Source organism: Typopeltis vanoorti, chromosome 17, assembly GCF_054136105.1.
Source record: "Typopeltis vanoorti isolate ZY-2024b chromosome 17, IOZ_Tvanoo_1.0, whole genome shotgun sequence".
Taxonomy (NCBI): Eukaryota; Metazoa; Arthropoda; class Arachnida; order Uropygi; family Thelyphonidae; genus Typopeltis; species Typopeltis vanoorti.
The window spans coordinates 54,243,948-54,268,618 of NC_143565.1; the positions used below are offsets into that span (position 1 = coordinate 54,243,948).

Here is a 24,671-nt window from a genome sequence, read left to right on the forward strand (position 1 = left end):
TTTTGTAAAAAGGTGTACAGTGAACTCTCTCTATAGAATTTCTTTTACAACAATATTGTATCTATGAGTCAAGACTATCCAATATTTTGTTACAGTGAACAAGTTTGTTATATTAGTGTTTACTACAGAGTCAACTGCACAAATAAAATTGATCTTATAATAACAGACATTATTAAATGGTTTGAAACTAAGAAGAAAAAAAAAAGTACCTTTCCAAGACTGGTGGGATAACAAGTTCAGGACGTAAAATAGACAGATTCTGAAGTGCCACAGCTGAATCAGCACTGCCAACTTTACTAAACATAGATAACAGGACAACATGCTTGATGCTTTTAACAAATTCTGTGATTTCCATGTCTGTCAGTTTATGAGAATCAGGAATTGGAGTTTCCCATTTTAATTTGCGATAGCGTTCTCTATATAAATGGGAGAAAACTGTACTCTTACTCAGTATAATGATAATTAAATTACTTAATTAAACTAATCAAATCAGCTGCTCAAAGTATAGAAAAGTTTATTTTCTTGCTTTGGAAAACTGATAATCAAATCAAATCTACAATTAGAACTATGCTGATGAAAAGATAAACATTCAATTATTTACATTTAACATACTCATAAATGAATGAATTACAAACAAATACAGAGACTGAGATATTGTAAAATTTGAGTACCTAATAATGTTTCAAATTTTAATAATATTAACTGAAATCTATATTTCTAGTTTTTAATATTATTAAAATTAGCACAAGTATTAGAGAAACAAAGGAAAAATTTCATGAATGTAACTACATGCATGCTAGCAACAATTCATTTTGTTCATGTTAGAGGCTTAATGGAATGAAACAGCACTGAGAAAGGATTAAAATTACTTAATTCTTCTAATATTTCATCCCAGTGCTGATTCACTCCATTAAGCCTCTAACATGATTTTCTTTCAGCACTTAAGCATAAACACAAGAATTTATTATGTTGGTCACATTTTGCTAGATGATTAACAAAGAATAATTGTGCTAGCATTACAAAACAATGCTCTGCTGAAAGAGCTGGACACAATATACTACAGCCATTTTTTATCATAATTATTCAACCTGATGCTTGCTGTTTTAGGCTTATGTAGAGTAGAATAGACTTTTCTTTTTTTTTTTCTTTTTTTTTTTAATGTGGTACTAATTTTCATACATTGGTTTTATTTGTGGGGAGGCTAAGAATTAGATTATTGAAGATAAAGTTATAGAGACCAAACATGCAACTTTTTCAAGCCACTTTAAGATGCAAATAAGCAAAGTGGTAATGGTCTTGTCAATTTGTCTATTTAAACACAAAATCACTAAATTGTGGTCTGAACTGAATAACATCCACAGTGTATTTAGAAGGGTCACTAGTGAGGAAGAGATCTAGAGTGTTTTGACAGTGGTTAGGATTATATGGTATTCTTGTAGGCAAGTGAAAAATTTGTGTAGGATCATCAGACAGCAAAAGTCTCAGCATCTCCACCTGCTTGTTCTGTATAGTTAAAAAAGGAAAGCCTGGATGGACAGGAGAAATTCAACATTTAAAGAAAGGAGATCAAAAAATTGTTGTGACATTAGGGGAGCAATAGAGACAACAAATGCTCTGATAGCATGAGACTGAGAGACTTCTAGCATAAAACAAACAAACAAACAAACAAACAAACATAAGAGGAGATTCTAAGTTGGAAACTGTGATATGTATATGTAACAAAGCAGGTACAAACTGGGAAAATTGAAGTGAGTAACATGAAAAATCTGAAATTTGAATTTTTGTTAGGAAAGTTGTGTGACTGCAGACCAGAGGTTGAAACGAACACTGCTAAGTTGGAACTAAGACCACATATATTTGTGAAATGAATATGGAAAGCATTAGGAGGTCTGCTTTTATCTGCATGTAATCTATTTTTCTTTGCTTTATTTTTCAGGGTTTTTTTTTGTTGTTTTTATTTTTTCTTTTTCCCCAGTTGCAATTGGGAGGGATACAATGCCTCCACATCACTACTTAGACCTCCTCCAGGCACACATAGCAGAATAGTGGCAGCAAGATTATTTGCCAGCTGATCTAAAAGTCCTCAAATGTTAACATTAAGTTTTAATTGTAAGTGGAGGTTTCTGTGGTTTAGAAGTTCAAAAGGCATATTCCGGTAATTAGACCTTTTTTTTTTTTTTAAACATAAAAGCACAATAAAGAAATAAAACCCGACAAGTTTTGTAAGTCGTGTGACTTACATCTTCAGGGGTAAAAGGTAACTTAAAGTTTAACATGCTTAGAATTCCAACACAATGCAATAAAAACCAAGGCTTAATTCTACACCAAGTTTGGTCAATTTTGATAAAAAATATACCTCAGTCAGACCTCGGACATTATGAACGTGAACAACAGAACGTGGTATCATCCAGCATTGTTTAAACTTCGCACTGCTTTGAACCTGCATTCTGATTTTTTAATTTTATGAACAGTCAGATGGCTACAACTGTATAGTATGAACTATTTTTGAATAATTTCTCTTTTTTGTTGTTTTAAACTTTAAGTTACCTTTTACCCCTGAAGATGAAAACGACTTATGAAACTTGTCAGGTTTTATTTCTTTATTGTGCTTTTAGCTTAATAAAAAAATAAAATAAAAATGTGGTCTAATTACTGGAATATGCCTTATGAACATTAAGTTTTGTCCAGGATATTATCTAGTGGCAAGCTTGCAGAATATTTCCTTTAAAGTTTTACCCTCAAACGGATAAAATGTTGAATCCTTCAGAATTATCTAAACGTTAACACAAGAAAAGTATATTTAATATACTGCCAGCTATTTCAGTTAGAAAATAACAAACTATCATCAGTGGCTTGACAGAAAACAGTTTTTTACAAGGTAGAATACAAACAATTGATCATTTAAAATTAGACCAAGCTGTGTAATGTTACATCGTTAATCACGATACCATTTCACTGAAGAAAGGTAAATATAGTGGAGAATAAATTACATGCATAAATTTACAATTTCATACAAAAAAACTTAATTCCTAAAATCATCCTAAAGATATCATTAGACAGATGTAGTATCTAGAAGGTCTTAATTTAAAAAAAAAATAATAATAATAATGTGCTATTTGGATCAAACTTTCCCATATTTTTGACAGGGATAGGCAGTCATTATGATTCAAGTTAGGGTGTTGAAGTAAGGCCTCAGCACTCCCTTTGAATAGGCATTTGAATTTACAACAACATCTGCAAGTTTTGGACCAGAGTTGTGGTTTGTCTCTATTCCACGTTGCGCCAATCCAAACTTATTGGATTTGTTGTGAAGAATATAAGATTGATGTTCTTGTATTCTTTTTTCTACAGAGCGGCCGGTTTGTTCAAAGTAAGAAAGATGGCAGTTACATGAAATTTGTATACACCAGGAAGAGACATAGTTGAGAGTTTATCTTTAGACGAGGAGAAATAGGTGGATAAAATAAAAAGTTCACTATAGCAAGCATCTACTGTACTAGCCTAATTATGAGATTCTACATGGATCAATAACATATGAAACTTAATGAAAGCAAAATTTTCAATCAAATTTCTTGGTCATTTAATGCAAACTGCAACTGCAGATGAAGTTTGTATTGTGGGCTGCAGTGAAAAATGACCAAGAACCTATGTGCATATTTTGTCTTCAATGATAAGAAAATTATATAACTTCAACTTTTGTCTTACTCAGTATAATGATAAATTAATGCTAAATTAAATCAAAGAAATTATCTCTTTGATTTTAAATAAATATCTTCAAGACTGCTCTCTAGAATTGCTTAAATGGAAATAACAGTCATATTTAAAACATATTTCATTCAGATAATTAAAAACATTGGATGTTATGTCAGGAATTGATTGTATATTTATATGTACACCACTTATTTGTTCATCACATTATTTAAACACTCCCCCACCTCATAAGTAGCAAAAACATACAAAATGGATGAGGGTGAAAGTCATTCCATTTCACTTCTTATGTGTAAAATTGAGTTATTTGGCTCAATGCAGAGTTATTAGGCTTAGAATTACTACTGCAGAGATAGCAAAAGGACTCAACACTATCGGCAAGATTTTTTTTTTTCTAAGTTGGTACATCTGTCATAAGTATCCATTTGAAATTGCAAGTCATTCTATCAAATAGTTTGTTTTATACAGCTGTCTGAAGCAAAACTGTTGTCTGTATCCCTTGAAATGGATAAAATTGAGTATCATGTGGTTACAGAATTCTTTGTAAAAGAAGATTTAACGGCAAAAGAAGTTCATAAAAGTTTATGGGCACTCTTCTCCTTCATTTTTGACAATAAGAAATGGGCTGCCGAGTTTAAACGTGGCTGTACCAGCCTTGATGATGATCCACGTGAAGAACGTCCAAAAAGTGTAACAACACCAGAAATCATTGATCAAGTGCACAATATCGTATTGGATGACCGGTGAGTCAAAGTGTGTGAAATTGCTGAGCCTATAGGCATTTCAAAAGAATATATAGGATATATTTTAGTGTTAGTAATAACCAGTCCACTGTCCTGAAAATTCCAGTAGTCACTTACCATTATTATTAGCTTTCCTCTTTTTATCAAATTTTCCTGAAGCATGTCCATATGTCTGGTAATCATTTCCTAATCAGCTGTTTAGATCTCCAACAAAGACCAACTTTTCCTTTTTTATTATGTCAGATGACTTCTGTAATGGCTTGAAAAATTCCTCCACTACTTCTTTAGTAGAACCTTCTGTGGGACCATAGGCACAAATAAGTCTCATTGTCAAATTCCTACATTTTGACATTTGCCTACATGCATCACTCTGCTGGATACTGCATGCCATTCAACAAAATCATCCTTGTATTTATTGCTAAATACTATAGCAATTCCTTCTTTTCACTTCTTTTGATCATTACTACCTGAATATAACATCTTGTATTTGTTGCATAAAAGAAGATAACCTGTTTTTGTCTTCTTTGTTTCAAATAATACCTATAATATCAATCTTGCAATCAGATTCTTCTGCTAGTTCCATTTTTTTCCGCAGGTACATCACAATACTATCATGTTATACCAGAATTTTTTTTTGGTTTAGACCAACAAGAATACAATTTGGTCAGCTAAATCCCAAATGCGAGCTCATCCTCGTTCACTCAGCACCAATAACAGTGGGCACCAGAAGGCGAGGACTGGACATTACATCAAAGTCCTAGTCAGTTCTCTGCATTCTTCCTTCAAAGGCTTAAGGATCAAAGCTGGATAACTGGGAGGAGACCTCCATCTCCTCCCAGTTATCCAGCTTTGATCCTTAAGTGACCTCGGCTATTTATATTAATTTTCTATTAATTTTTTATCTTTTTTTCTTTTAATCATCGAACAATACTTGGGTACTGATGTTTTGACACATAACAAAAAGTCCTAATATATTGAAAAAAAAAGAAGCTTCATTTTTATTTTCTATGCTCTGAAATACATAAAATTCAACTGTTGTAATCCTCATTGTTCAAGGATTAAAACAGATGACATACCATATATTCTTAATGTGACTGACAGTCACTACAGTTCACAGTTCTAGCTGAATATCATTCTTCCAAATTTGTGCTACTACCTCTTCCATTCTCCTTGTCATATATGCTTCACTTTGACATAACAATTTCTTGGGCACAGTTGACTGCCTTACACACACACACACATATGCAAAATCTATAACACAAGAGTGCCATATGTGGGCAAGTGGTCAGTGAGAAAGATGGTATCTGTTGGGGAATAAAAGACATTTAGAGGAATTTTTTAGAGGATAATTTTGAGAAATAATTAGAAAGCAAAATTTGCATCCATTTTTGAATACTTTTAAGCATACACCTATAAATATCAGAACATCAATAAATTTATTAAGCATTTAAGTTTTTTTTTAAAAAAAAAAAGTACTATATACATTTCTCATGAATTAAACTGGATTTTAAAAATATAAGGTAATAAAAAAATAGATATAAAGAATAATTAATAAACAGAAGTTGTTAGATATTGCTTATTTACTCACTTATGCAATCTCTTTACAATTGCAGCAGGAAGTTTGTATAATATTCGCTGTAGCTTCAGCTGTAACAAAAAATTTCTATTTGATCGTTAAAACTGTATCTCATGAATAAATAAAAGGAAAATAAAAAAGATGCAAACTTACATTATATTTAGGATACAATGACAAAAATAAAATAAATATATAAATAAAATAAAATATTAGGTCATTTTACTAAGCTAAAGCATCTAAATCTGCACTAAATAAAGAAAACAAAGTGGAAGTCATTTCAATTTCTCAATAGATGAAACACTGTTTCCTGGTTTAATCTGAAAAATGGCTCAATAAATAATTTTTTTCTCTCTAAAGACCAAACAAACAGAGATTCAAATCCACGGTATGTTGGCTGGAGAAGATCTGCTAGCCTATTCATTCGACCAACCAGATAAGCAGTCTGGAGTTATCTGGAGTCTATCATTATTTACCACTGATTAATTTTAAAAATCTGCAAGAAATTAGTTCATAGAAAAAAATTTATAACATTCCTCAACTTTTAGAGGGACTGAAGCTAAGCATAAAGGCTACTTATATTGTGCAAAGATAGAAATGCAAGGAGTAATTATGCTTTATACATATACAGTACTTGAAAAATTTTGTGCTGGGTCACCAATCAGGCAAATATCTCACTAGTCAGAAGTTAGCCTGGTATTCACCTAATATGTCACAATCATGTTTAATCCCAGATCTGGTCAAATTATAAGCTTTTGTTACCTAATTTGTTATTTTTACCCTATATAACTGCCAATGTTGAAGCAAATAAACTACTTAAGTATTAGTGCAAAGTAATAATTAATAATTAAGTATTACTGCTTATCAGTATTCTGCAAAGAAAAAATTTGTGGACACAATTTTTTTATGAGTGATAAAAGATCATTTATTATTTATTATTATTATTTTTTAATTCATGATACTTCTCTTTTCTGCAATGAAAATAAAGTATGAAACTATCAAAAGCTAAAACCCTTGGGATTACACATATAACTACATTAGTATATAACTACACTCAACTTAGAAAACAAACAAAAAAATATTTCAGTCAAAATCAATATAAAGACATATTTTAGGAAAATAAATACTTCTTACTCAACTTTCCAAGTGTTAATATCCATTATTAATAACCAAATTCTACATATTCCATCAATGGATAAGAAGTAAGCAAATTTACTACTGTCTGCTGCATATATATTTTAGGTGTTGCTGTGTCACAATTAATTAGTTACCTTGTGGTATGACTGAGTGCTCTCTAAAGATAAAATGATGTGTTGTATCCTATCCTATCTTCTCATTGGTTGTATTCCATTATAAAAAATCAATTTGTATATTTCTATTTTCATTTAATGCACCTTAATTAAATAAAAAATAGTGTTTCTATTTTTTGTCTTGGCTTCCAGCCATTTACTCTACTTCAAATATGTCTCTCAGCTGAGTAAATCAGTTTTATATATATATATATGTGTGTGTGTGTGTGTGTGTGTGTGTGTGTGTGTGTGTGTGTGATTTACACATAAAATGTTGAGAGGCCTATAGTACATTAGTGCCATGCATGGGCAAGGGGTTAGGAAGAGAGAGGAATCAGTTGACTTTTTTTTTTTTTTTTGAACAACTAAAGACTAGTCTATTTTGGGAGGACAGAATAAGTGGAGTTGTTCCAAAGAACAAAGGTAGATGAGGAGGAAGAGAAGTTGGTTCTGTAAGATTGGAGCTGTACTGTAAATGCATATTGACCAACAGTTGCTTTTGTTCTTACAGTTTTGGAAGAAACTATAAGAACAAAAGTGTAAAAACACAAAAAGAAAAAACTGTAAGAACACAAAATAAGCATAATGCAGAAACTGAATATCTCTGAGTGAGGGATCTGTGATCATCAATTAACTGGACTTTCCTCTTCCATATATCCTATTCCTATCCTATATATGCTAATTATCAAGCAATTTTTGGATGCATCATCCCAAATGTGAACAGTATTCTGTGGTTGCATGGCTTTAGGATTTATGTGATAGTATTAGCAGTTACACAGATGAGAAGTAGTGCCTTGAATAGAAAAGTACATCGAGTTTTTTCACAGCTACAGAAGCTATGACAAAGATGTATTTGTGCCAGAAAAGGCTGGAGGTGTAGATCAGCTCAAGAAGGAAAATCTGATCGTTTGGATATTTGTGTATTACTGAAAGTAAGGGAGGGGGTGAGATCTTTTTTATTAGAAATTAGATATGACCGAGTTGTGATAGTACCAAAATTTACAAGGCTTTCAAGACAAATGAGTTTAAGACATTAGTTAAAAGTAAATCTTGAGGATTCTAATAATTCTTTAATTTATAATATAACCAAGTGAAAAACTTTCAACAAGATTCTAATAATTGTTCACTACATGTAAAATTTTATTTGTCAAATGAAAAAGAGGAATGGAGTATACCATCATCAAAGCTGTGGATAAGATTTGAAGTCAATGAGAGTAGGTTATTTATGCACAGGAGGAAGTAGTGAGTGAAAGTAGTCTTGGAGTGCCTCCTGCAAAGTTGAGGGGAAGAAACCATCTACCATAACGTTTAGTGAGTAACCAGAGAGGAAAATGGCAACCTACTTTCAAAAGGCATAGAAGGGAGACCAGAAGATAGTAATTTGCTGAGTAGGCCTCTATGCTAAACCTGATCAAATGTCTTAGAAATCTCAAGAGAAACCATGCAAGTTTTTGAGTCAAAAAGTGGATAGTGAAAACTAAATCAGTTGTGGATCAAGAGTGGCACCAGTATGGATTGTGCTGATAACCTTCTCCATGGTTTCTAAAAGAAATAAATCAAGAGCAACTGGATCGTAAATTGTTGGACTTTTTATCACCTTTTCTGAAATGGGCTGAATGTAGACATGTTTCCATGCAGTAGAGTAAATGCCAGTTTAAGATGAAAAGACTGAAGAGGTGATATAAGATAGGTGTTAGCTCTGGAACAAGTTTTGAGCACAATAAAGGGGAAATCCATCAGGACCAGATACCTCATTCTTTTTTTCTGATTTCTTGTTGGCAGAGCGCTAGAGGCATCATGGAATGAGAAATTCTTTGTAAAGTGTGTGGGTGGGTGGGTGGGTGGGTGGGTGGGTGGGTGGGTGGGTGGGTGGGTGGGTGGGTGGGTGGGTGGGTGGGTGGGGGGTTGCCTTGGTCATCAATGCAAGAATTGGAAGAGTAATGCCAGTAGGTCAGTCTTGTTTTTTGGGTGACATTACTAATGTCACCCAAAAAACAAGGTAGTAGTTATTTAAGGAAATTACAACACAGATTAACTAAAATAAATTTAATTAATATTTCTGCAAAGTCAAACTGCTATCATCAGAGAACACAATACAGTGGATTCTGGTTAATTGGGCCACATCAGGAATAGCATAATTTGGCCCAATTAATTAAACTCTGTTCGGTTGTGCTGCTGCAACTGAAGAGAGTTTAAAAGTTATGCAAAATACAAGTTTTTTTATTTATTGTGTAGCAAAATTACTAACTTATAAAGTTAAACAATTAACTTTAATTAGAGTAAAATATCTGCCATAAAAATAATGCCATTTATATACATATTAAACATGCATGCAGTTCTTAACAGTTAATGGCGTTGTAGGAATTGATCGTGTAGATATTTTTTTCGATTGACTTGCAATTAAACAAAAGTAGCATAGGTATTTAGTGCAGATATAATATTGCCTTCCTGCATGAAATAGTTATGATTCAGTAATAAATTTTCTAAGCTCCTGGTGGACACTTGTTCAAGCTCAGGAGTGTCATCCTCATCACTTTCTTGTTCCTCTAATGTTCTCTGACGTTTTGCTACAATTTCCTCCTCAAAATTTTTATTTTAATGGTAGTACTGAAGACTACCATCAATGTATGAAAACTTTTCACAGTTTCTGATGCCAAATGAGACATCATTTTCACTATCAGCCATATCTGGCACATCCATGATTGAATGCTTAAAACCACAATGAGAAAAACAGTTTTGAATGGTCTCGTGGCTTATTCCCTGCCATCAGCCATAAACTATATTGTTTATAAAAGTAACTTTTGCACTGACTTCTTTAGCAATTGTCAACAGTAAAATTTTTCAATTCAATTGTAATTCTATGTCCCAACCCATAAGCAAACTCTTAAGATGTCATCCAAGCATTTTTGTTTGCAAGGTACTGAACTGGTGCACTCTCCATTTCAATCCTTATAAAGCATCGAGATCTGTCACTTATTCCAATAACTAACAGCTTTCGTTTATCAGTTCCTGATATATTTGAACAGCATAACACTGTTACACAATTCATTTCTTTTAGTGATCCAAAGAGTGTAGTGTGTTTATAACACATGGAACCATCTGATGTGACATGATAAAATAGCCATGTTTAGTCAATATTACAGGTGACATCAGCACTAAAGTTTTGAATCAAGATTTTTCTAATACTCCATGAGAAAGTTACTGGCTGATCCAATTAAATAGCATTGTATTCCAAATAAATGAAGCAAATTCTTGTTATATATTCTTGTTTTGTTTTCTGTTCTTCCAGACTTGTCCCAATAAAGCAGCTGCCCCGATTAACTGGTGGACCAGTTAACCAGAATATATTTATAATGTGTGCATGCAGGCACTACATAGAATAATGAGGCTGAAACATGCCAAATGAAAGTAAGCCATAAATAGTGTATTCCCTTAATGGGCTAAAATGGTTGTTGGGCTGAAAAACATAGAGGATGAGAATTCAAATTTTGGGGAAATTTCATGCAACCAAATTTGTTGAGGGGCTTATAAGCTGGTTAAACACGATAACTAATATTTAAGGAATTGACAGCATATACTAGAAATATAAATTAAATAAACTTTAATATATACTTTCCGATATTTCGGCAAACGTCACGTTGCCATCTTCTTGGGAACTTAATACAAAGACACGTGCACACAAGGACTACATAACAGCAAATGAGAACTGAAGCTAGGACGCTAACGTTTTCCTAAAGTCCTGGTGGTGCCCCCTGGCGGGCTATATTGGTGGTTCTTGGGCCTTTGGGCTGAAGTTCTTCTGATAATTGTTTCCCAAATTTGGGGCAGTCTCATGCATCCAAATTTGTTGAGGTTTGGCATGCTCCTAAGGGCTGAGGCTGATTCCATGAATAGTCTTTCATACTTGAACTTGCTGCAGTGTATGACTGTGGCTTTCTTCCATCTTATTCTGTGGCGAGTATCCAGAGCATGGTCTGCAAGCCCAGAGTGGCTGTACTGGTGAAATCAGATGTAATCCTTGTGTTCTGAGATTCTGATATTTGCTGTCCTGCCTGTTTGGCCAAAGTAAGACAATTTACAGCTGCAAGGGACCTGGTACACACCAGGTAGGTCTAGTGGAAGTGGTTGGTCTTTAGTGGAGCGGATAAGGGATGCCAATTTTCTATGTGGTCTAATAACAAGTGGTTAAGTCGTGTTTTCTTAAGATTTTGTTGATTTTTTCCGAGGTGCCTCGGATGTAGGGAATGGTGATGGATTTAGACTAATCTTTTTTGTGAAGGGGAGGGGGTGGTGGGTTGTGGATAACTGGGTCAAGTATTCTCTGGATTTTTTTTGGGGGGGGGGGGGGTAGCAGTGGCTGAGAAAGTGTCATGGATGTGATTTAGTTCAGTGGTTAGGGCTTGATCATTTGAACAGATTATTTTTGCCCTGCTGAATAGTGTCTTAATAACTCCATATTGTTGTGAGGGGGGGGGGAGGGGGCGATGGGATTGTTGGTGAATGTATCTGCCTGTATGGGTGGGTTTTCTATAAACTGAGAAAACCAAGGTTCCATCAGGTTGGCGGGTGACTAGTGTGTCTAGGAAGGGGAGGTTATTGTTTTCCTCTTTTTCCAGGGTCAACTTGATTCTAGGGTGTTGATTGTTTAAGTGCATTAGGAAGGAGAGGAGTGAATCCGGGCCATGTGGCCAAATAGCAAACACATCACCAACGTAGCGAAGCCATATGGTAGGTTTTTGTGGAGCTGAGTTTAAGGCTTTCTCTTCAAAGGTCTCCATAAAGAAGTTGGCCAAGGGTGGGGAAAGTGGTGAACCCATGGCTGTCCCCTCTATCTGTTTGTAAAATTTTTCCTGCCAAACGAAATAGCCTGAGTTTATTGTAAACTGAAATAGGGCTGAGATATCGGGAGGAAATTTAGACGCCCCCGCACATATGGGCTCCCTAAAATATATAAAGAAAATGTGCCATTACGTCCCATAGTGGATGGCATTGATTCCCCCCACTTACAAACTAGCCAAGCATTTAGCCAAAGCGCTCTCACACTATACTGGCAACACACCATCACACATAAAAAAACTCAGCCCACTTCAAAGCCAGTATAGAAAACCTTACACTGCAACATAATGACATAATTGTCAGTTTTGATGTCTCCTCCCTATTCACGAATGTACCCCTCAAAGAAACCCTAGAGCTAATCCAAGCTAAATTTCCTCCTGATATCTCAGCCCTATTTCAGTTTACAATAAACTCAGGCTATTTCGTTCAGCAGGAAAAATTCTACAAACAGATAGAGGGGACAGCCATGGGTTCACCACTTTCCCCACCCTTGGCCAACTTCTTTATGGAGACCTTTGAAGAGAAAGCCTTAAACTCAGCCCCCACAAAAACCTACCATATGGCTTCGCTACGTTGATGATGTGTTTGCTATTTGGCCACATGGTCAGGATTCACTCCTCTCCTTCCTAACACACTTAAACAACCAACACCCTAGAATCAAGTTGACCCTAGAAAAAAGAGGAAAACAATAACCTCCCCTTCCTAGACACACTAGTCACCCGCCAACCTGATGGAACCTTGGTTTTCTCAGTTTATAGAAAACCCACCCATACAGGCAGATACATTCACCAACAATCCCATCACCCCCCCCCCTCACAACAATATGGAGTTATTAAGACACTATTCAACAGGGCAAAAATAATCTGTTCAAATGATCAAGCCCTAACCACTGAACTAAATCACATCCATGACACTTTCTCAGCCAATGGCTACCATCATCATCATCAAATTCCTGCCATGTACCCTTAAGGGGTGTACAGGATATGACAGTACTACATGAAAAAAATTACATCATTACTAACTTCCTATCTACAATTTTCCTCCAAATCAGTCTGTTACTTGTCAAGACTCCAACATTATCAGATCTTATATTTCTATCGTCTAAGGCACTTTGTAACGTATCAATCCACCTATATCTTGATCTCCCTCTGGGTCGTTTTCCTGCCAACCTGGCAGAGAACACTTGTTTTGCTAATCTTTCTTCGCCCATTCTATTTAAGTGACCATACCACCTGAGATTAGCTCTGCTAACGCATTCCTGGATGCTGACAATGTCAAGTTCTTTCCTAATATCCTCATTTTTAATATGATATTGCCATTGATGCCATCTGTTCATGCCTCTAATCTTTCTCAGGACTCTCATATCTGCGGTCTCTAGTCTTTGGTCAAGTGTTTTACTTCTGACCCAGCTCTCAGATCCATAAGTTAAAATTGGTTTGAACACAGTCTTGTATACAGCTAATTTAGTGTTCCGACTAATTTCTTTCTTATTCCATATGAATTTATTCAATTGACTTCCCACCATACCAGCTTTGCTGATTCTGTTGTCTATTTCTATATTTAGTTTACCATCTTCAGTAAAAATTGTGCCTAAGTAGCTGAAATGTTTTACTTGTTCCACAGGTTCTCCATTCACAATACAGTTGACATTTTCAATGATTCTGCCTATTTTCATTACCTTTGTCTTTTTATTGCTGACCTTCATACCATATCTATTACAACAGCTATTCAATTTAGTCAGAGAATCTTGCAGACTTGTAGCGGATTTATTTAGAAGTATAACATCATCCGCATAAAGCAAAGAGCTGACATAAACATCTCCAATTTTGATATCAGGTTTAATACCACATTCCTTCATAATGTGATCCATATAGATAATGAATAACAGAGGGGATAATGTACATCCTTGTCTCACACCAGATTTAACATTAAACCATCTTCCTGTACTTCCTTCAATTCTAACTGCTGACTCACAACTCAAATAAAGACTAAGTATTGCTTGATATAATGCCCCATTGACACCATATAACTGCATCGTATTGAATAGCTTCTCTCTTGGCACCTTGTCATATGCCTTTTCCAAATCGACAAAACTTAAATACAGATCTTTGTTATATTCCCATGCTTTCTCGACTATTTGTCGTAAAGTGAAGATCTGATCCTGACAGATCTTCACTTTATTTAGGCCTGAATCAAGCTTGTTCTTCACCAAGCTTTTCTTCCACAATTCTTCTCAACCGTTTTTCAAGTATACTTGCATAGATCTTGCCAGGAACACTCAGTAGGGAAATACCTCTGTAATTCTCACATTCAGTTTTATTTCCCTTTTTATATATGGGTACTATGAGTGCTCTACTCCAATCATCGGGAATTCGTCCCTCTGTCCAGGCTTTCTGAACTATGCAGTGCAGCCACTGTAAGACTCTTATACCAGCATACTTCAGCATTTCTGGTCGAATATCATCTACTCCTGCTGCCTTTCCACATTTCAAGCCTTTGATGGCTTTTTCTACTTCAAGTATGGATATGTATTCTTGACTGCATGCCTGGTCAGTGTTTTTTATCACTGTGCTGTCATCACTGCTTGTTTCATTTAGCAGTTTTTCAAAGTAATTACTCCATACTTCAAGGATATCTTTTTCTCCTGTTTTCATTTCACCTTTATCATCTCTAATTCCTTTTACAGCACTCTTTCCTCCATTCCTAAGCTTCTTCAACAACCTCCAGAATATTTTGCCACCTTCTTGATATTTATTTTCTATATTCTTGCCAAAGTCCTCCCATGACTTTTGTTTAGCTAGTTTTACACACTGTTGAGCTTTCTTACATTTGTCTCTTCCCCCCCCCCCACCCCCCCCCCCCCCCACCCCCCCCCCCCCCCACCCCCCCCCCCCCCCACCCCCCCCCCCCCCCACCCCCCCCCCCCCCCACCCCCCCCCCCCCCCACCCCCCCCCCCCCCCACCCCCCCCCCCCCCCACCCCCCCCCCCCCCCACCCCCCCCCCCCCCCACCCCCCCCCCCCCCCACCCCCCCCCCCCCCCACCCCCCCCCCCCCCCACCCCCCCCCCCCCCCACCCCCCCCCCCCCCCACCCCCCCCCCCCCCCACCCCCCCCCCCCCCCACCCCCCCCCCCCCCCACCCCCCCCCCCCCCCACCCCCCCCCCCCCCCACCCCCCCCCCCCCCCACCCCCCCCCCCCCCCACCCCCCCCCCCCCCCACCCCCCCCCCCCCCCACCCCCCCCCCCCCCCACCCCCCCCCCCCCCCACCCCCCCCCCCCCCCACCCCCCCCCCCCCCCACCCCCCCCCCCCCCCACCCCCCCCCCCCCCCACCCCCCCACACACTCGTTACCCTTCTGGCCTGCACTTTATACCGTTCGTGTGCCTGCAGGTCACCCCCTTTCTTTAAATTCCCTCCATAGTTGTTTCTTTTTTTGCAGCTCAAGCTTAACGGTGTTATTCATCCATTTAACCCCTCCTTGTTTCACTATTCGGACCTTAGGTATACAATCAGCCATAACCTCCTGTAAATGCTCTTTGACCACTTCCCATGTTCTATCGACGTCCAGCCCCTGCAGTTGTACATGCCATGGCACTGATCCAAGCAATCTCTTAAGCTTGTCATACTGGTCAGCACGGTAATTCCACATATACCCTGTCTTAATCACAAATTGCACACCTTTAGCCACCTCCCAGGTCAAGACCTTATGATCACTCTCACCAATAGGTGGCAACATGGTCATATTCATTACAGTCAAATAGGTGGCAACATGGTCATATTCATTACAGTCAAATTCTCAGATACTATTACCAGGTCAAGCACTCTCACACCCCTAGTATTTTCAATTACATGCTGTTTCAGATAGTTATCCCTTAATAATTGAATAAAATCCATTTCCTTCCTCACATGTGTCCTCTCCTCCTTCCAATCAATGTTACCATAGTTGAAATCCCCCATAATAATTACCCTCCTTCCACTCATTTCATCAATTTGTTTATGCATACCATCTCCACCATCTATTCCATCACCTGGTCTATAGCAGCACCCAACTATATATTTTATTCTGCCAGTGTCAATCTCACACCAAATAGCCTCAAATGAGCTCCTTTCACTATCCTGCAATACTTCAATTCTCCTTGGCTGCAGTTCATCAGCTATCATCAATAACATCCCTCCCCCAATTTTATTCTCTCTGTCCCTCCTAAACATACTATAACTTACACATTCTATCCCACTAACTATATCATCTTCCGTCAGCCATGTTTCACTAATGCCAATAACCTGTGGCCAGGAAAAGCCAATCAAGGCCAAAAATTCTTTCTTCTTGTTCCTAATACGCCTGGCATTAGTATACATGAATTGCAGTGATCCCTATGTCCCACCCCTATCTTGATGCGTTATTCTAAATGTCCCATTCCCATTTTTTGTCCTTAGTGCTGGCTCAGGTACATTATATACGTTTTTACACTCAACTGTCTCACTGATGTCTGGATATCCACTTCTCCCCCTCCTTGGTAGTTCTAGTTTCCCTGGTTCTGCACATCCATTTTCACTTCATTCAGCAACACTTTTTCCAGTCTCCGCACACCAAGTCCATTCAAATGCAGGCCATCCATCTTGTATAAGTCCTTTCGCCCATCAAACTCATTCCACACGTCCACGAATTCCACACCACACCGTCCGCATAACCTGCGCATAATGTCATTTGCGATTATGGCCCTCCTTTTAAACTCCTCTCTGTCATACCGCGGTAACAGACTTACAGAATTACAGCTGTATTTCCCTACTGAGTATTCCTGGTAAGATTTATGCAAATATACTTGAGAAACGATTGAGAAGAATTGTGGAAGAAAAGCTTGGTGAAGAACAAGCTAGATTCAGGCCAAATAGAGGCAGTCAGGATCAGATCTTCACTTCACGACAAATTGCTGAGAAATCGTGGGAATATAACAAAGTCTGTATTTAAGTTTTGTAGATCTGGAAAAGGCATATGTCAAGGTGCCAAGAGAGTAAGCTATTCAATACGCTACGGTTATATGGTGTCAATGGGGCATTATATCAAGCAATACTTTGTCTTTATTTGAGATGCAAGTCAGCAGTCAGAATTGAAGGAAGTACAGGAGGATGGTTTAATGTTAAATCTGGTGTCAGACAAAAATGTACATTATCCCCTCTGTTATTCATTATCTATATGAATCACATTATGAAGGAAAGTGATATTAAATCTTTGCTTTATGCGGAAGATGTCATACTTCTAAATAAATCTGCTAAAAGTCTGCAAGATTCTTGACTAATTGAACAACTGTTGTAAGAGATATGGTATGAAGACCAGCAATAACAAGACAAAGACAATAAAAATAGGCAGAAGCATGGACAGTGTTCAAACCAATTTTAACTTATGGATCTGAAAGCTGGGTCGGAAGTAAAACACTTGACCAAAGACTAGAGACCGCAGATACTAGAGTCCTGAGAAAATTTAGGGGCATGAACAGATGGCATCAATGGCAATATCATATTAAAAACGAGGATATTAGGAAAGAAGTTGACATTGTCAGCATCCAGAAATGCATTAGCAGAGCTAATCTCAGGTGGTATGGTCACTTGACAGAATAGGCGAGGAAAGAATAGCAAAACAAGTGTTCTCTGCCAGGTTGGCAGGAAAATGACCCAGAGGAAGACCAGATATAGGTGGATTGATACGGTAAAAAGTGCCTTACACGATAGAAATATGAAATCTGATAATGCTGGAGTCTTGAAAAGTAACAGAGTGATTTGGAGAAAAATTGTAGACAGGAAGTTAGTAATGATGTAAATTTTTCATGTAGTACTATCATATCCTATACATCCCTTGAGGAATTTGATGATGATGATGATAAATTAATAATGGAAGAACTGTATTAATAATACAGTTCTTCCACTGATGCCATTCGTTCACTTACCTAATTTTTTCCATACTTTCATATTCTTCAATTAACTAGTTCTAACCCAAGTTTCAGATCCCATAAGTTAAAACTGCTTTGGATACTATCTTGTATACTAATTTCTCTCTTATTCCATAAAAATTTATTCAACTCTCTTCCCACCATACAGCTTTGCTTTTCTATTATTTATTTCAACATTTAATTTGTTATCCTCACTAAAAATTGTCCCTTGATATCTAAAATGTTATAATTATTATAATTAAAGTATAAGTGACTACTTCATCCAAAGCTGAAAGCACTTCGAATAGATTTATGATAATTCTGTAGATTTTCAGATACAAAATTTAAATGGTATTTTGCAGCAGACAGATCAATATCAACCTAAACAATAAAATGTGAAAAGCTATCTAAAAGCTAATGACCTTTGGAAAAAAACAAAAGTGCTCAGTTTATTCAAAAATAATAAACAAATAAGTAAATAAATAATACATATATATTATTCTGAATTTAAAAAATTATGAAATAAGCAGATGTGATTCTTTAAACCAGAGCTTTCCAAACTGTGTGTCGTGACTCGTTAGTGTGTCGGCTGCAATGTGAAGGTGTGTTGCGTGAACATGAAGCGTTAAACAGAATAATCGCTGAAAATTTCCACAGCGAAACCCATTTCGCAAAGTACCGGTACAACTTTTAGTTAGCACTGTTAAAGAAGATATTTAGTCAACCGCTCGGAACCCCCTCCCTGAGTCTATACCGACTTGCATGCAACCATAACCATCAGTTTCGTTTCTGTTGGGGTTTTCTATAGTTCATTCAAGTATGAGTGACAGTAAATGTAAACAGAAGCAAAATTGTGCAGAGTCACGTAGTAGTCGCTTGGTTTTATTATTGTTCGACCAATAAAAATAAAGCGCCCCATTTATTTATACAGATGTTATTATTGATGTTTATTCTAACTGCAACGTGAATAAACGAAGAGCTGGTGTTTTATTTTATGTTTAGTTACTGTTAAAACTTTACAATAAATTTGCACAGTTTTATTTATCAAATTGGTGAATTACCCATAAAATGGATAAGTTTCTAATTAATAAAAGAAAAGCTGAAGGTGACGTTTGTGATGAACAAAATGTATCTACTATAGAGGAAACTACGCAAGAATCAATTGTTGAACGGTTTGCATTAATATGGAAGAAGTGTAAAGGAAAATTTTCCAAGCCTCTTTTATACAATAAAGACTATATGAAATTGGGGTTCACATTTTCTGGTAATGAAAACCATCCTTGTCCCCAGTGTTTAGTTTGTGGGATGATACTTGCAAATGAAAGTATGGTACCAAACAAATTAAAGTGCCATTTTACCTCAAAACACAGTCATTTGTCAGAAAAGCCAGTAGAATACTTTATTGAACTTTCAAAATCTATAAAGAAGCAATCTACATCGTTCACCAAGAGAATGATGACATCAGAGAAAGCTCAAAAGGCAAGTTACTTGGTTGCTCAAATAATTGCCAAAAACAAGGACCCACACACTATTGCCGAAACCACTATAAAGGAATCTTGCTGTGCTATTGTTCGAACAATGCTTGGGCCTGAATTTGATATAGAAGTTAATAAAATCCCTTTGGCAGATTACACGATTGGAAAAAGTATTCAAGACATGTCTGCTGACGAAGCTGCAAATAAAAGATATTTTTCAAGACGATAATATGATTTTTACATTGCAGTTAGATGAATCAAGAGATGTCAGTAGGTTAATGCAATTACTCGTTTTTATACGTTTCATTCATACTAACAGAATTACTGAGCAATTCTTATGTTGTTTAGAACTTCCAATGAAAACTAGAGGCGAAGATATATTTAAAACAGTAGATTGCTTCATGAAGGAAAATAATTTGCTATGGTTAAATTGTGTAGGAATATGCACAGATGGCACTCCTTCAATGGTTGGTTCAACAAAAGGTTCTCAGCTTTAGCAAAGAAAGAGAATGAAAATATTACAATTACTCATTGCTTTTTACATCGCGAAGCACTACTAGCGCAAACCGCTGGTAATGAATTAAAAAAGGTTATGGACAAAGTTATTCAAATGGTCAATTACATTACAAGTAGACCTCTTAAATCAAGATTATTTGCTAAAATTTGTGAAGATATAGGGGCAAAATTTAAAAAACTTATACTACACTCAGAAGTTCATTTGCTGTCAAGAGGTTGAGTGCTTTTTCGTGTATATGAATTGAGGGAAATGATGCTTAAATGTTTTGAGGAAAATCAACAAAATGATTAAATACATGAAGAGCCAAAGGCTTCAATTCGGCGACATATAACTTGTTTAAGTTAAGGGATATTACATCCCATATTGTTTCTTAGCCAAATAAGAAACTCAAAAGAGTTTCATACCGAATATAGAAATTATATAAAGTTCGGCGATTCCAAGCGTAAGCAAATACCTGGATAGCAGCAACTAACCCTTAAGGTAGTGCAAGCTGAGGCAACTCATAGCAAAGGTGGAGCAAGCTCTGATCACTATACTCGATATTTACCCATAATGTGAACTTAGCTCCTAGGAGCTGTATTACTGTTCTACATTATGAGAGAAGGTCACTACCCAGACCGGTTTCAACTTTTATTGAGGTCTCATCAGTGAGTAGGTAGACCTAATTAATACCAAGTTGGTAGCGAACAGAACTTACATCTCTTCTATGAGAATTGCTTGCCAAGTGGTGTCCTAATAAATTATTAAATATATGAAGAGCCAAAGGCTTCAACTTAAACAAGTTATATGTTGCCGAATTGAAGCCTTTGGCTCTTCATATATTTAATAATTTATTAGGACACCACTTGGCAATTCTCATAGAAGGGATGTAAGTTCTGTTTGCTACAAACTTGGTATTTTAACTTGGTGTACCTACTCACTGATGAGACCTCAAAAAAGGTCGAAACTGGTCTGGGTAGTGACCTTCTCTCATAATGTAGAACAGTAATACAGCTCCTAGGAGCTAAGTTTACATTATAGGTAAATATCGAGTATAGTGATCAGAACTTGCTCCACCTTTGCTATGAGTTGCCTCAGCTTGCACTACCTTAAGGGTCAGTTGCTGCTATCCAGGTATTTGCTTACGCTTGGAATCGCCGAACTTTATATAATTTCTATATTCGGCATGAAACTCTTTTGAGTTTCTTATTCGGCTAAGAAACAATATAGGATGTAATATCCCTTAACTTAATCAACAAAATGAATTCTGCAACCTAATTCAAAACAAATTATGGTACACAAAATTGGCATATCTTGTTGACATATTTGAACACTTGAATAAAATAAACACCAGTATGCAAGGAAAAGGAGAAAATATCTTAACAGTGTTGGATAAAATTTGTGCTATGAGAGACAAGATAAAAATTTGGAAAAGGAAAGTGAAAGAAGGAAATTTTGAAATGTTTTCCAAAACTGCAGACTGTGAACTAAAATGTGATATCAGCTCGCTAATTGTTGGCCATTTAACAAACCTTGGAGAGAAAATTCATCACTACTTCCCAAATATTGAAATACTATGATTGGATCAGAAATCCATTTTTTTCAACTTCAACAATTAACTTGTCACTTATTGAAGAAGAAGAATTAGCTGAAAAAAAAATGATCGAAGTCTGTTAACGATGTGTGAAGAGGGTGATTTAGACAACTTTTGGATTTGTGTTTCAAAAATGCATCCAAACATAGGTAAAAAAGCATTAAAAATTCTTTTGCAGTTTTCCACTACATACATGTGTGAAGTATCCTTTTCAACGATGGCAAACGTGAAGACATTGAAACATGGAAGCTTAAGAATGCTTGATGACAAAATGTGAGTGTCTTTATCTACTATTCCACCAAATATTGAAATGCTGTGTTCATCCCATGAAGCTCATATATCTCATTAAAATTCTATTATTATATTATATATTTCTTTCTGTTTCTTATAACAATGACATTAATCTTGGAAATAAATATAAATATATTATATATTTTTATTTTGTATATTTTATTATATATAAAAATAGAGTATAATCGAAAAAACTCAACAAGCTAGCTATAAAATCTGTTTTTCCTATATTAAATACATTGAAAAATTAAGAAGAGAGAATCATTTCAGCTCACTTGATGTGTTTTTTATTCGATCATACTGTAGTATATATTTTTAATAAAAATGAAAGGTTTTCATGAGATAGGTTCTGTCATGAAACAAGTTTAACCTCTGGTTTGCTAATAGACTGTGTCGTGCCCTCAAGACAAGAGTATAGTCTAACTATATCACGCAACCTTTACAGGAGTTATATGTTATTTGATCTTATCAAATATCAAAAGGAGTTGCTTGTTATAGTAATGATGGGATCAGTTTTAAAAAGTAAGTGAATAATCACTTATTATAAATAGTGAATTTTTATTAACCCGGTATCAGATGAACAGGAAGAGATTTTTAAATAAACCTTCTAAAAGTTATACAAAATATAATTGTAAAAGCATATACTTAAACTACATCTGATCTGGCCACGTGACCCATAAGAGGCACATCAGACTGAATTACTATGCTGCGAAATTATGTTTGTCTAAAAAGTGTGTCACCAACATGAAAAGTTTGGAAAGCAATGCTTTAAACAATCACATCACATCTGCCTATTTCCATAAAGAGGGGGAAGCAAAACGATTAGGAGTTTTAGTAAAATAGGGATATCTAAACCAATAAAGAATCAATTCTTGTAGTGGGAAATATTTCAGTGGGAAAAATTCTACTTACCATCCATGTTCCAGTATTTGATGGGTGATAATAAGATTCTAATGCTTTAAATAGTCGATCAATGTGTAACTGACAACTACTACCACCACCCTGTGAAATAAAATGAAACCAATTTGAAAAAGGAAACCACAACAGATTTCTATATAATTATGCTTTACAACTTACATATACATTGTATAAAATTAACTGAAGTAAAATTTATAAAGAGAATTGTGAATTTACTGTTGTAATTTATTCAGTGTAATACTGCATTTTTCTACCTTAAACATAACCAATGTACTGATTATGCTTCCTACTTACTAATATATGGAGTTTTTTTTCAGAACAATGTGATGAATATAAATAATTATATCATATCATTATTATTATATCACACCTCCAGGGAGTCCAAAGACTCATCGAGGGAGGGCATCAACCCTACGACTCTTCGTCTCACTACTCCACCAACCTTCATCATCTAACACCAGCGCCATCTACCATCGACTACAACCACTAGTACTTTCACAGACAATCACAAATATCTTTGTGATTGTCTGTGAAATAAATAATGATTTATTATTATTAATAATAATATTATTATTATTATTAATTATATAAATTATTAAAAAATAAACAAATAAAATAAAAATAAAATAAAATTTAAAAAATAAAAAATAATATTAATAATAATAATAATAATAAATTATTATTATTATTATTATTATGTGACACCTCCAGGAAGTCCAAGGACTCATTGCGGGAGAGCTCTCTACTTTACTTTCAAAATACAAGAATTACGACACTACTACCATCAATGCCATCATCACCAACAACAGTATTTTTTGTCTGTAAATTGTGTATGTTCTAAAGGCAAATTTGTCTGTATGCAGGATGAAAAACCTGAGTTTCAGGGAGGAAAAACCCTGCTACCTCTGTATGAGATTGGCTAACTCACCTTCAATTGAAAAAGCTCATATAAGGATTGCCCTTGTCATGACAAGAATTGAACCCAGGCTTTTCCAACTGAATGGTGCAATGTTCCGCTGTTCTTCGAACTGCGCTATGGAGGTATCTTATAATAACTGTTAACTGTTATTTTCATGTAATTTGTAATATCTTATTTAGCAATCAAGGAGTATGTAAACTTTCTGCCTAACTGTGGACAAATCAATTTTAATCAATGGCAGTTAATACTTGTACATAAGATTGTTATTTACTTAAACACACACACACACACACACACAATAAATACAATTCAGTGTATTTAGTAATTCCCTTTATCTCTCTAAGGAGATCTAAAATTCATTTTTTCTTCCGAGTAAAATTAGTAAAAAAATAATTTCTAAGTACAGGCAACCCTTGTATAATGTGGTACTTATACAACGTAGTTTCGATATAATGCGGTCTACAAATTGTAGCAACCCTTGTTCAAAGCGGTACACATACAAAGTGGTTTTGATAAAAACACTGTCTACAAATTGCAGTAACCATTTATCTTTTCATGTGTTTTTCAAAGCACGACTGGAAAATCAAATTTTATCTTCGTTAAATTTGTCTGCCTGTATCACACATGTAGTTATAAGTAGCGAATTTATATTAGGGGAAATACCTTTTAGCATGCATGTACGTCAACCGTATGAAGTGTTTATTGTTAAAAATTGTTTTTGTTTTCTTCCAGGAAAACGTATTAAAAATCATAAGTGCATTGATCTCAAGCTGAGCACTTTATTTTCTGGTGAGTTACATACATAATTAATATGTAATCCTTTTTTTATGTAAAAAAATTATTTTTATAGTAATGAACTGCACCACAAACTGAACAAAAGGGAAAACCCAACATTGAAAAGAAAATTAA

At 35.7% G+C, this 24,671-nt stretch overlaps 1 protein-coding gene across 1 annotated transcript in view; it reads right to left on the minus strand.

Annotated features, from left to right (window-relative positions):
* LOC150097399 (proteasome activator complex subunit 4-like) overlaps nt 1-24,671 on the minus strand; it is a 646,748-nt gene that overhangs the window by 541,370 nt on the left and 80,707 nt on the right. The window contains exons 9-11 of the mRNA XM_090407543.1: nt 22,838-22,927; nt 6,040-6,098; nt 210-416 (exon numbers count right to left, since the gene is read on the minus strand). Coding sequence (XP_090263669.1) covers nt 210-416; nt 6,040-6,098; nt 22,838-22,927 — 356 coding nt within the window. The remainder of the gene's footprint in view (nt 1-209; nt 417-6,039; nt 6,099-22,837; nt 22,928-24,671) is intronic.